At 44.0% G+C, this 14,615-nt stretch overlaps 1 protein-coding gene across 4 annotated transcripts in view; it reads left to right on the top strand.

The window, feature by feature from the left end:
* The window catches only part of fgf12a (fibroblast growth factor 12a), a 34,765-nt gene extending 32,097 nt beyond the window's left edge, over window positions 1-2,668 (top strand). For all 4 annotated transcript variants that reach the window (XM_030115603.1, XM_030115602.1, XM_030115601.1 and 1 more), the window contains 2 exons: window positions 1,424-1,622; window positions 2,543-2,668. In XM_030115603.1, the coding sequence (XP_029971463.1) occupies window positions 1,424-1,622; window positions 2,543-2,658 (315 nt within the window). In that variant the 3' untranslated portion in view covers window positions 2,659-2,668. The remainder of the gene's footprint in view (window positions 1-1,423; window positions 1,623-2,542) is intronic.
* The last annotated feature ends 11,947 nt before the right edge of the window (window positions 2,669-14,615 follow it).

Raw genomic sequence — 14,615 nt, 5'->3', positions numbered from 1 at the left:
TCAAAAACTGAGTAGAACTGCTGCTTCAGAAACCCGGAGCCTGGCTTGAAAGAGTGGATGCTGTTACAAGGCTTCAGTTACAGCAGTATCAATGGGAGAGGTGAGGAAAATCAAGGAAACCCACACAATAAAATATGAAACATCAAAGCAGTCTTGAGGAAAACACTGAGAATATGAGCTGAGAAGTGCTGTGCAACATAACCCAGCCAGCTCCATTGAAGCCAAATGCATGGATTATCCGACACAAGCTGATAGTCCAACGTTTACTACTGCGACAGAACACAACACAGGAGCCGAGGCTCAAATCTTCAATATTACCTTTACCTTCAAAATGAAATTATACATTGGAAGCCAGCAGCATTTCTTTACAGTGTTGCTTTGTAAATAAAGTTTGCCAGAGCTCCTTTCATTATCCTCCAAATGCTTTTATTCTTCACCCACTGAGCGACTTCCTGCCGCAGACGCACGGAAACACAAACAGTCTCCTCCAGAGCGGCGCCGTCAGTCAAAGAGACGGCCGAGAAAGGGCAGCGAACCCTGAAAGTGATAGTAATGAATGAAAGACAACACACACACACGTACACTCACACATACGCACACACTGAGGCTGGCCAGCTGTTCTGCCTCAGCTGCGTCTCTTTTGGACTCACACGACATTCCCGCCCTTCAGACTTACTGCTGTTAGCTTTTAATTTAGCTTTCAGATGACGGAGAGGAGGAGGAGGAGGAGGAAGGTTAAGGAGGTGAACATCCACCTTGTCAGCACACGTTAATCAGCACATCTGGTTCAATGAGTATGGATTTTGTCCGGAAACACTCTCGCCTCCCGATTATAAACACGCCGCTGACATTTTCCTCATTAAAATAGAGCCAATTACTAAAATCTGCACCGGATTAGAAAAATCGAGTGCGTTGTCTCTTGTCTCGCGCCGTCACGGTAACAGTCTGGCTCTTGACTCCGTCCTGACGCTGCTTCCAGTGTCTGATTCAGTCCATATTTCTGGAGCGCCTCTCCTCCTCCTCCTCCTCCTCCTCCTGCGCTTCCTCTCCACTTTGCCTTTCTGCTTTGATAATGAAGTTGAGAGATAAAAATCTCCCCAATGTTTTCTAACAAGACCATCCTTCTCATTACTTGGAGATAATGAGTGTGTGTGTGTGTGTGTGTGTGTGTGTGTGTGTGCATCAATACCGTATGCTTACTGACCTTGGCAGCTTCCACATGCTCGTCATGAGAGCCAACACTGGCAGAGCGGAGCAGAGCCAGCTTTTCTTTTTTCTTTCCTTAACTCAGCCTTGATTCCAACACAACTGTTTGTTTGTTTATTTGTGTTTTTTTTTTTTTTTTTTTTTTTGTGCGCGGCTGCTGATTGGTTTTCAGTTTCCACTCACACACACACACACACCGTGTGTCCTTCATCTGCAGGAGATGTTCACGCCGGAGTGCAAGTTCAAGGAGTCGGTTTTTGAGAACTACTATGTGATCTACTCGTCCACTGTGTACCGGCAGCAGGAGTCGGGCCGGGCCTGGTTCCTCGGCCTCACCAAGGAGGGCCAGGTCATGAAGGGAAACCGGGTCAAGAAGACCAAACCCTCCTCACACTTTGTTCCCAGGCCCATCGAAGGTACGGCAAAACCCGACGTTTTCTGCAACCTCAACATAAAGTCAGTCTTAATCATGTAGAAAACAGTGAAATATCCCCAAAAAAAACAAAAATAAAGCTTCTGCTCTCACTGTTGTGTTCAAAATGAAGTCGGGATCCTGCAGATTCAACTTATTAAACTTAAAAGTTATTCCTCTGCTTTCAGCTCCCGTTGTGATGCAGAACTCAGCATAACTCCAGGAGCTGAATATTACAGCAAAATTATAAGATAACGCCAATTTTTAAAACCTACTTCCATTAAAAAAAAAAAAAAAAACACATCTTATCTTAGTCTTTAAGAAAGTAATATAATATTTTCTCTGGGTTTTGGTGAGCTTCCAGAATTAGAAAGTTTTCAAACTATTGGATCTTGGCTCGGCCCTTAACCTCATGCTCACTTCACCGAGTGTGGGTGTGAAAGAAGCAAGTTGGCAGTGATGAGACCAGAAGAGTTTTCTTCGCTGTGAAAAAGTACCGACAGACAGAAATATAGAATTACTTGTTTTCTTCAACACTCCAGGGTAATGTTTGGCGCAAAGCATCATATTCCCAGTATGTGAGCATTAAAACAACCTTCAGTTTCTGGAATCGGCTTGAAAAGAGGATCTGGGTTGATTTATTTAAGATTCCCCCCTTTACGTATTTCCAGTGTGAGCAGTCCTGTAATATCTGATAGGCTTTATCAGGAAAACTGAAGCAGCGTGATTAAATAAAAAGTGCTGACATTGCCCTAATTCCCCTGTCTTCTCCCTCTCAGCCTGGTATAATTGTCCCGCCTCACACCTGACCTTGTCTCCGTCTGCACATCCATCTCTCCAATCTGCTCTCCATTGTCCCCTCTCGGAGCTCCTCCCCCCTTCGTCCTCTCCTCCTCCTCCTCTCCCCTCTTCTTTTTGCATCAGTCTGTATGTACAGGGAGCCGTCGCTGCATGAGATCGAGGACAAGCACCGCTCCAGGAAGAGCTCAGGGACTCCCACCATGAACGGAGGGAAAGCTGTCAATCAGGACTCCACATAGCACCGGGGGGAGGGGCTTCCGGCCGGGCGTGGGGGGGAGGGGGCGGGCGCGGCCTCATCCTGACACTCAGGGGAAGGGGTCAAAGGTAAACTTACCCCCCCCCCCCCACCCCCGCCCCGGCCCATACGCACGCCCGCCGTACCCTCTGGGAGAAACACGAGGGCGTCGTGACGACGAGGAGCGACAACAGAAAAACTGAACTCTTGCCTGTGAAAACCTTTTAGATGAATTAAAAACCAGAGGATATATATATATGGAGAAAATAATTTTCAATCAGGACTTGACCAACATTTTATGCAAAAAAAAGAAGAAAAAAAAAAAGAGAAAAAGCTGTGATAAACAAATGAATGGTGGTCTCCCTTCACAAATATCTGTCATTTCCAATTTATGCTGTGAAAAACAAGCTTTAATACATGTTAAATTTTCATACATGGGTTTTATTTTCTAAATGCTGTTGCACTCTCATATGCTTTATTGTGTTATTGTTGTCAGTAAGAACTATACCATCAGCATTATAACCGTCAGTACTAATCTGTTGATTTTCATCATTACAGTTCCTTTTTTTTATCCTCATTTTGATTTTGAGACACAACGAAAAAAAAGAAGTTTTGCTTTCTTTTAAGAAAGAAAAATCCTGTATTTTTTTTTCTCTCTCTGTTTGATCTTGAACACGCGGTTCGACTGAACATATTTAAGGGTTCTCTGAGTTGGGACTCCATTGGGATCAGAGTGCTTTAGGGTGGGATGTAATTTACTCAGGTGTGTACTGTAAGTCGGACTAAAAACGGAAACAAGCTTCCCTATGTTGTCCTGCCGTGACGGGATATAAGCAATACAATAGAAGGCAGTCTCGTATGTCTCCAAGTAACGGTGTGAGCGGCTGGCAGCGCGACGCTGCGGCTGAAAAACGACTGACACAGAAAGTTGTCTGAGCAGGAAAAAAGTCAGAATGAAAGTTTTGATGACTTCAATATGTGATCTTAATTTGGTTTTGTGCAAAAAGACGTCCAAACTTGTCAAAAATGACCAAATAAAAAAAAAAAAAAAAAAAAAATACAAGACCAGCATCAGCACTACGAGCCATGGCCAGAAAAATGGCCACTTCCTGTTTGCACCTCAACAAACAGATCGATTTCTCTACTGTTAACTCAATGAAATACAACCACCAAACCTAAAACCTAAATCCAGAGATTGTCTTTGGTTTAAAGGTGTTTTTTTTTTTTTCTTCTCAGTAAGAGACTTGTTTTGGCAGGTTTGACAGTGAGGAGTTCTGCTAATTCTGTTTCTTTCATTGGAAATCCTTTGGTTTTTCAACACTGGTGGACAGGGTGCCTGACTGTTTAATAAACCACTGACCTGACAGAGCAACGCCACAATCATCAGGACTCCCCGTCACAATGCCAGCACCGCGTCTCACTGAGGAGCCGGGCCTTTTCCCAAAGTGGTAATACACACACACACACACACACACACACGTCTCCATCATCTGGCTAAGTGACCCATGAAATGAGCCGTGTGCTGCATTGTGGAGGGAAGTTTTGTCTTTCATGAATCAGAATACTGACGGGACTGTGTTAGCAAGGCGACTCGACCGGCGCGCCACCTCGACGCCGTGCACGCCGCCGAGCTCATTCCTAATCCCCAGTTGAGGCCCCGCTTCACACCGCGACGTCTCGGGTGAAAAGGCATCCGTTTCAGAAGAGTTTCACGTTCATTCTGAAAACGATGTCCGCTTCCACGGCAACGGCAGAGAGACTGAGAAGGGTGCAGTTTTCAAGTTGGCCACTAGTGGGTGCTGTTGGCTGTTTTTGGACCAATGGGAGAACATGAACAGACCACCGCTGTGGATTTGCCCACACTGCGTTTTCAGTGTCTCCGAGCGCCGTTGTCACGGAAACGGACTCCCAAATTTTTTTTTCCTTTTTCACTTGAAGTCCTTGCCGTGTAAACGGGCCCTTGGTTTGTCTAACTCAGGAAGTCCGACAGGCGTTTCCGTGGGCGGGGCCCAGGCGTGAAGACTGGCGGCCCACCGTCCAGCACTCGTTGCACAAAGGCTGGCACCGGCAGGGTGTTCCGAAATTTTATTGTGACAGATGATATTCAGCAAAGCCTAGTGAGGTGGGGAGGGCTGGAAGAAAAAAAACCAAGAAAAAAGGAGATGGATGAGGAAAAAGCATGACTGTCGCATGACTGTAAAAGTTCCTGTAAGTGTGGACTGAGGTGAGATCAAGTGAGATTCTCTCAAACGTGAAGAGAACAGGTCAAAAAAACCTTGTTATGCAATGTCTTAATCAGTATTTGTACATCTCTCCTATACCTGGTTGGAACGGTGAGGTTCGGTTGGTGGTCTGTACAGTAAATAGCACACATTCAGCCGCACAGAGCAGAAATCATCCCGGCTCTTCGAGGGTCTTCCACCTGTGATCCGAGTCCTCGCGATGCGAGCTACCTGCAAGAACTAATGCTAGATTAGTTCGACTTCCACAGCATCAACCAGTGAAGCATAATCGACACTGAGAGTCAACAGGCAAGACCAGCGTATATAAATATCTTTTTATAGAGGTTTATATTAGTGCAAATGAGGAACGCGTGGACTTAAAAGCAATGCATGAAACTGGATGTACTCGATGCCGACTGTTGACGGCAGAGTGGAAGGGTTCAAAACGGGAGTGAATAAAGCCAAAAGGTGAAGTAAAGCACTTTTCTCGGGAGGTTATCGGCGTCCGAAAGGGTAAGCAAGGCTCTGATTGTATGAGATACTGCATATAATTTTAATATTTTTATGTTTGCAGATGAAATTCACTGCATTGGAACACGCTCATATATGCATTATGAATTGTGAGATGACATTAAAAATATGCATTGATTAAAAAAAATAAAAAAGAATGAAGTTAGTGATTGTTTAAGAATAAAGACTATGTTATCAAAAACTTTGAGCCATGCGGTGATTGATTGGGTGTGCCGTTGATCGTGGATGAATGAGGAGGCTCCATCCGTCAGAGTGCGTTCTGTGGTTGAGAATCAGGAAATCCACTCCGTTTCCTATCACTCACGGGGAGCGATTTATCGTCGCCCCGGCCCCTAAATCCGATGTGTCATTTTGGGATGGCGCTCCTTCGCCCTTAATTCTCCAGTTGTCATGGAAACAGACCTTCAGTGCCTTCTGCAAGGAGAACGAGGAGGAGGAGGAGGAGGATGAAGGCTCCCCTGACTTTCAGGACGTGGCTTGTAATTCTCTCCTGCATCATGGCTGCAGCGCAGAACGCCAGCGTTTGGCCTTATTTTCCACTGTCAGTGCACACACACATGCACGCTGGGAGTGTAATCTCCTAACAATGAGATGGAAAATGGAAAGGGAACAAAGGGAAATGCAGAAAGGCGGCAAATGAAGCTCCCGTTGTCATCATAAGACACACCTCAAGCCACAAACTGGGTGGATTTCTCAGGCACTTCCTGCTCTCCACTGTGCTGCGAGCTGGATTTTACTTCTGGGTATCTTCACTTCAAAGAAACCTCGCTGGTTTACTGTAATTGAAAATGTCTACAGTGGAAGCAGCGCAGCACGGTGCCACCGGCTCCACGAGGTTGCTCTAAAGCAACAGCAGTGCTTTGAGCAAAATGCTGAAGCTTCCTTTCTGCAACCTGCAGCTCTTCAGCGTCTGCACGGAGGCTCGGCGTAAACAGTGTGTGGTTTAAGTTTTGTGGTACAACAAGCAGTATTTAAAGTGTGCTCATATTTTTGCGTCATGCACTGATGTCAACTCACATTCTTAACACTATAGAAGTTGAGTCAGAGTTGCTAGCAAATTGAAAACAGATCCTCCACTGCTACATTCCCTCAAGGAGTCCCGCAAGGCTCACTTCTTGGCCCCTTCCTCTTCATTGTTATTGTTCTTAAATGTTTCCTCTGGGTCACATAATCCGTCGTGGTTCTCCAGTTATCTCACTTTACCGATGTTATCTCTCCTTATGAAGATAATCTTCACCCGTGCAACCATGAACCATGACAAACCGTATCAACTTTAGAAAAGCCAAACTGAAAAAAAAGTGAAAAACACTCACCAGTTCCTTTTTCGTAAATATATTCATACATATATATAGTTTTTCTTTACATAATACAAATACAAAAACATTAACTCCTTGAACATGGCAGATACTGAACATTAATATGGAACACAAAAAGAAAAAGTAAAATAATTATGTCAAATGAGATGGAAATAATCATATGAACCTCAATGACTCACAAATGTATCATGTTAAGATTAGCAGACAGGAACATCTGATAAATTACATAATATAAATCTTGAAAATAAAAGTAAAAAATCAAATATTTATAAATTTATTGGATAGAATCAATAAATAAATTAGCTCAGTCATTCACCACCTCCTCAATATCTCCCGTCTTTATTAATTCTGAAAACACCTAGCAATTCTTTTCAATCAAACTTTTACACAGTACAATCTAAATTCTAAAAGTCCTCAAAAACATTATATATCAATAAAGTTACAACTTTTCAGTTTACACCCCTGTTCTTAAATACATTTAGTGGAAAATGAATGAACCAACTGACCTAAATTTGTGGTGAAACTTATTTTTCCTTCCATCCTGAAGGGTCTCAGTTCTGAAACAGTGGAACTAATTTATTCTCCATCATCATTAATATGCCTCCTTCATCTCTGCATCCATCGCTGTAATTAATATTCTCTGTGAGCGGGAACGAGTCAAGGTCAGTTATTTTGACGTCTGGGGCGGCCGCTCGTCTCGCCGGGGTCACACAAGCGCACCAGCATTACTGTTCCCACAAGCTTCGCCTTCTCCTCCTCTGCTGCTCACCTTCAGCTGCAAAACAGCAAATGATTTACCTGAGAGAGAAAAAAAACATTGAACGTCTTTCACACCGCGACCTTGGCCACTAGCAAACCGGGAGAAGAACAGTATGCAGGATTTATGTCTCAATCTCAATACGCTTGTTGTTCAAAGACAAATATTGGTTACTGAGCAAACTGGCTGCCGCCCAGAGCTGCACAGTAAACTGGATTATCCTCAAAACTAAATGTTGATCTTGGAATTGTTTCCTTTTTGTAACCTTCACACAGATTATGAGGAACAGAACGTTATCATCGGCGAAGAAAACAGTTAAATCGTGTTCCTGATTGGTAATTCTATTCAAGTCTGATAAACCGATTACTAATGTACCAAAGTACCAATGAAACCAGTTTTCAGGCATCAGATTGAGATGCATGATGCCAACCAAAAACAGAATAGCTGAAATATTTCCTCTTGAATGGCTCCTTTTTAATCTACAACCTGTGTTTTGCAGCCAGAGTATTGTATTTGAACTGTATCAGTGATTTGATCCCAAAGTGAATATACATGCACGTTTGCTCCCTCTGGCTCAGTTTATCCACAAAGCCAAAGCTGATGGGATTATAAAGTACAGGAGAGATTAACATTTAATTCCTATAATCTCACCGGATAAAAGAAAATCACAGTTAGCAAAGCTTTTATCAGTCATTGTTCTGGGACGGTGATTGTGACCATTTCAAGACAATCTGGAGTGAAAAGCTTCTCCTCGAACCTCAAACTGCTCCGGGGCTGTTTTCTAATCTTCAACCAGGGCAGAATTTATTCTCTCTTCTTTTTCTCTCTGCTTTGACCCAAGTTTAAATGAACAAGGCTTCACAGAAGAATGATCAGAGTTTCATTGAGGAAGCGTCAAAAGCATTTAGAGGAGTTAGAAATAATGAGGAAAACTGATCACTCATTATGTTTTTACAGCATCAAAAACAAAACAAGATATGCTAAAATGTCCTAATTAGACCAGCATTTCTAAAATATCGCAATACTAATTACAGAAAGAAAATTGCAACATGTGTATGTGTATGTGCAAATATGCCAACATATGAATATAGGTTGAAGAAATTCCTTGTAAGAGAATGAAATGGGACATTGTGATAGTTTTTTCTTGATCTGCAATATTTGTTTGCAGAAACTCCAGAGAAGGATGGATTTGATTGGTTAATGGTTCACTTGTGTCTGAGCTGCAGTCACTGAAGGGCTGATGAGCGACACCTGGGAGTGCAGCGGCTCACAGCAGTCTGAGGTCTGCAAAGGCTTGAGGCTTAAGGTTTATGTTTCATTTATGATCTGCATTTTTCGTTTCATCAAGTTTGAGGTATAGCTGAGCATGTCAGGTGGAAGTGACGATTGATCTGTGGCAGCATTTTAGTCTGGATCGTCTTGGATCGTCAAAAATCAAAACACAAGATTGTCAAGAATATTTACACTTTATACACCTTTTACTGTGAGATTTGTTTACACCAAAAACTACAAAATGTACATTTTTTAGTGTTAAAAATACTCCACAGTGCCAAGTCATGTGCAGGAGAGGATGGAATGTTGTGTAAACGTCCCTGGAAAAATGAGATTTTCAACAGCTTTAAATGAAGCCAAAGAAGAACTTTAACCTCCATTAAAAATCGATTGAATAGTATATTTTTCACTTCATGTGGACTTTATATTGAATGGATGAAGATTTCAAAGGCCGCAATGTTTCCAGAGAGTTTTGTTTTTTAGAGCGTCTGAACGTTTCTGAACAGTTCAACTTTAAATTGCCTTGAAAAAAAACAAAAAAAAGAAACAAAGAAATAAAACCAGAAGTTGCATTTCCTGTGGCTCTGACAACCGTTGTCTTGTCAACGAACAACAAAAACGAAAGTTTCTCATTTTTCCTTGACACTGTTTTGGTGTAATCGGAGCCTGAAGCGTCTCCTCCTTCCCTCCCGTCGCTCAGGTGCTTAACAAGCTGCAGATTTGTGGCAGAGGTGCTGTTGTATTCAAAAGGTCACAGCTGTCACAGTTTACAGCATCTAGCAGACATAAACTCCCTTTTGGAGGATTTTGTCTAATTAAATTCAGTTTCAGGTGTTATATTTTCAACCTGGTACACGATCCTTTGACAGGGTGCAGAACCGTAGTGTGTGTGTGTGTGTGTGTGTGTGTGTGTGTGTGTGTGTGTGTGTGTGTGGGGGGGGGGGGGGGGGGGGGGGTTGGGGGGCGGGTAGGCTGGCATAACTACATTCATGTGTTCATGCTCTGTGTTATTATTTATCCAGTTTGAGTTTTCTGCAGACTCACGAGTGCAGCAGCGGCCTTTCTTCTTCCTGTCCTGTTCTTCTAAACCGCGGGCGAGCCGCTGGGATTCCACCCGCTTCTAGTTTCTCCTCGCTGGGAGGGAACGAGGGAAGTCCTACTCAGAAGTGGGACGTTCAGAACAGCTCATTAAAAATAATTGGTCTGTGTTCAATTAAAGCTCAGTGATGCTCCTTTGATCTCCCTGGTTCAGCTTTTTTTGGTTTTTTTTTTTGTTTTAATCTCACTGCCAAGGAGTGATAATAAATGTTTGAATGAAGTGAACTTTGATGGTTGAAACGACTGACTTCACGTCTCCAGGTCTTTGCTGGAAGAGTTCACCGGGAGGATCGAGACAGACGCCAAACCATGCGCTTTAGTTTCTCCTACAAGCACACGAAAAGGTTCATGCCCATCGTACACATGCGCCCACGCTCATGCGTCTGCCCGCTCATCCAGCCGTCACCCACACGCACACACACACACACACACACACTTTGTGTTTCCTCCTCTCACACACTTGACGGAGGCCGCTCTGCAGCGTGAGCATGCTAATGCGCTGGCAGTGGTTCCTGTTCTCTTCAATCCCAATAGCCTGGGGACAGGAGGGATACCAAGCCAAGCTCCGACTGCAGCAACACTCTTACTTTAATAATTTTCTCTCTCATCCTCTTTGCACCTCACTTTCCCCTCCCTCTTTTTTCTTCCTCACTTCCCTAATCCCTATTCCCTGTCCGGGCTTCTATCCAATTTGCCACGTATCCTCAATCTCGCCCTCTTTTTCAGCTTCTGCTTCCTCTCACGCTCTGTTCTACCTGGATGTGGTTAACCACTGGATAAAGCTATCACCAAAATTTTCACGTGCGTGCATAATTCAGGCACAGCGGGGGTCAATGCATTTTTTAACAGAGGGGCCTATAGAATATGCATTTCTGCTGAGCTGCCTAAATGCACGATCGTCATTGCAGTAATGATGATGTTACAAGACGTAATTTATGCACACGAGCACATATATATTGTGGGTGAGAGGGGGAAATGTGGATAACTGATATGTGACTGGCGTACTTATGCAGATGCTCGTCCAGATGCCAGGAACATCTTTTGTCTCCGTGTTGATTTTCTCAAATTTACATTGACATGATAGAGTTGATGGGAAGATTCCTGCTGGAGGCTGAAGCCTTATAAGACACGTATGGATGCTTTTATTTATTGATGGGATGGATTATTAATGAAGCAGTTAAAGACATTTGATGACTAAATTAATCTGACAAGATGAAGAACAGCCTCCTCTGCTGGACTGAAAAGAGCAGAAGGATGCTCTCAAAATCACAAAAACGACATAATCGTGTGCTCAGTGAATGAAAAGGTGCTTAAAAATGTCAGTTCACCTAGAAGAGATCAAATGCACTAAATACAGATGTGAGTTATTCTGCAGGCTGCTGCAGAACAGATGGCCTTAATGCAGGCCTGCAGGGGTTTTCAGCTCCTCTGCAGGGCTCATTTAACTGTAGTCAGGACCAGTCAGGCTCTGCAGCAGCGGCTCCGTCGAGGCCGTTCATTCCCTGATCTATACATATATAACATTCACTGTCAGGTACACAGGAGCCGGGCTATTCAGCCAACTGCAAGAATGAAAAGTGGCCGTTCCACAGAGCTGAGCGCTGAAGGCTTGAATAGTTTCACATCCGAGAAACATCCAGGACATGAGGATTTAACACATAACACTGTGTACACAGTGCTCTGAATGGAGACATAAATTCTACTGGAACCTATGCAGACGATCAGTAATGCTGCTCCAGGCGGCATTTATTGGATAACCGTGCCACTGTGGCACAAGGAGAGAAGGCTGAAAACGAGACCGGGGGATGTCATTCACTGCTGAAGGACTGATCCCCCCCCCCCCGGCCTAGTGAACCAAAAGCACCGGACGTATTTAACTTCTACGTGTGACAGAGGCGCTCTTAAATGTGGGGAAACATGGTACTGAAGCCGATGAGATGGATTTTAATGACAGGACGAAAGTTTCACAATACACGTTCACAAATGGTTCAGTAAGCGCTTCATGAAGCTGGCGACATTTCCCCGTGGTCAACAGGAAGCCCAGGATTTCCAGAAGAAGACCCTGCAGCTGCCGGGTTTCTTGGTGAAGCCGCCGCCCGCTCCTCTTCGACTCTCCTGTTTCTCCGTCTCGTTGGATTCCTGGAGGACGTCTTCACTCTTGGATTTGAGGAGCTCATAAAATATGTCCAATATGCTCTTTGTAGTTTCCTGTGGGAGGAAAACACAGAAATGATCAGTTTAAAGACCAAACAATGCTAAAGAGCAGCTAAATATCAGTCAATGCTGGATTTACACTTGTCAGATTTGCATTTTTGCTCATATCTAGACAGGAAAAGCTCTGCTGGACACTAATCTCCTGGAAGTAGCTCAGAAAAGGAACAAATCTGACAGGTTCGAACGTCACATGACACTAAATGCTCGCAGTTTATTAGCAGTTGGGACTTTTTGACCCCAACAGAGGACGATCATGAGAAAATCAAGGCATCTTACCTGTTCGTTTTCTGATTCGTCGAGCTGCGACCATGAATCCTGCCCGGGGCTTTCGAAGCCTCGTTCAACCTCTGTGTTTTCCACCGTCCACAGTGTCAAACACAGAAGCAGCGAGATGTATAGAACACGAGCCATCCTCACAGTCAGAACCGACTTCTCCCGTCGTCTTCGTGGTCGGACACCAAAACGTCCTGGACTGACGGGAAACTCTGAGACGTGCCGTTTTATAAGCAGGGGAGGAGGCGTGTGCAGGTCCCCGGAGTTTGGAGTTGTCCTCCATCCGAGCACTGAAGCGTGAACTCAGTGATTTACAACAGGAAGTCTGAACGCGGCCAGTTTTAATCTGCTTGTAATCAGATTCTGTCATTGTGTTAGTTGTAAATTTCTTTTTTTTTTTTTTTTAAATCTTAAAGATGCATCTTAAAGCAAGGGTGTGTGTGCTCATGTAAAATAAAACATTAATGACACCGACACGGAGGAAAACAGCAGCTTAATTAACCCCGCCGTGCCATAAAGTGGAATTAGCGGCGGCGTGGAAACACAGAGACATCCAGGGGCCATAAAGGTCAACTCGCCATTTGTTGCAGCCTGCTGAGTTTATTCTGTGAATCTCCTTAATGAGATTTCCGCTCTGCTTCACTTTACTGTCCCACTGCATCTCACTTTGAGGTGTATTTATCGCAGACTGCAGTGGGTTTTGCGACGGCTTTAGAATTTGTGCATTTGTGGAGTCATTACTGAGTTTATCAGGAACACGGCGTCATCTTCCAGTTTGACCTGAAGACCGCTGGAGTCAGCTGAGGTTTCAAACCCATTTCCAAATGCGGATGTTTTCATGTGATAGCTGAAAACTTTTGTTGCGGTTTGTTGCTGTTTACATGACAGCTGTTTTCCAAAGTCACTGAAAATGCAACTTTTTGAAAACACTTCATCTCCATGGAAACGGGAGGAAACACAGCTTTCTGCACAAAGCTCTCCAAGTCATGAGCACGGGGTCGAAATACAGTCTACATAATTTATATATTGGATGAAATTAAATCTTGATTTTTCCTTCAATCTCCTCGTCAACATGTAAATCTCACCTGTAAAAACGCGGCGGGAGAAGTGAAGGATATGTCCTTCTGGGAGGGAAACAACCTTGAATCATATCAACCTTTCAACAAATCGCCATTCTAACCCAGTTATGGAGGTGTAGGAGCCTGATATAGCTGCCTTTACAATTAGTAAGTGCACTGTCGGGAGCAGAATAATCCCGTTAAGCAGGCGACAGAGAGCACTTTACAGCACGAGTGTTTCCATCTGACTGTCTGCACCAGGCCATGTACCGTTTGGATAATTCAAGGTGGCATTCAAGGAGCGCATGGAGTGCTGCAGTGTATCGGAATTGAAGTTTTTAATAAGCTTTTGATTAAAAATGTCAGGAATGATCTCTGAAGTGTGGCAGGATTCACACACACACACACGCATCCAGCCTCTCTTGTCTTGCTGTATACTTGTGCTATCTGGGTTCCTTACATAACCAAAAGAGGCTGTTTGTTATTTCTGACTCTCAGCAATCAATATCATGAAGAATCGGAGTGCCACAGAGGCGGCGGTATGTTAAGAATTGAGAGCTTTCAGGACGGCGCCGTGTCTTCTTTGCATGTGGCTGAAGCCTCGGAGGGATTCCTGTTGATCACGGTGACAGATACGGGTGGGAGAGTTTGAAAGACGGCTCCCCCGGGCCGTTTTGCCCCGGCGATAATTTTCTGAGTGAATAGTGCCGAGAAATAAGATGCTGCACTCACGAGCGAGCAAACGGCCAGATTGGAAAATGATGGACTGTGTTTTCCCGGCGTTTGGAAAGAGTCATTTCAAACCGGGGTAACATTTGGACTCATCGGGGATATCATCATAAAAATAACTTTTATTCGTCCTCATTTCCATATTCTGTTGATAGTTTTCCTCCACGGCGTCACGATACTGATAAGATGTTAATGTGTGTTTGTGTCATGGACTCATGGTGACAGGGCCGCTCCGACTGCAGAGCACATTTCTAGACGCACTGGAAAGAGTTGCAGGCTGCATGACTCACAGTTTAATCTTTTTCACGCACCATTTAACAGGATGAAATTCAAGGAAGGAGGGTTTAAAAAAAAAAAAAAAACAACGGCTATTTGAGAGTGAAATCACGACAACATAACAATTCTGACGTGAGCGCGTCTCATTTACAACACGTAGGAACATGTGAGCGTTTTTGCAGCGTGGCTTTGTGACTCTGACGACAGTCATTGAT

The sequence above is a fragment of the Salarias fasciatus genome, chromosome 18 (genome assembly GCF_902148845.1).
Source record: "Salarias fasciatus chromosome 18, fSalaFa1.1, whole genome shotgun sequence".
Taxonomy (NCBI): Eukaryota; Metazoa; Chordata; class Actinopteri; order Blenniiformes; family Blenniidae; genus Salarias; species Salarias fasciatus.
This window is presented reverse-complemented; position numbering and strand designations above follow the sequence as displayed.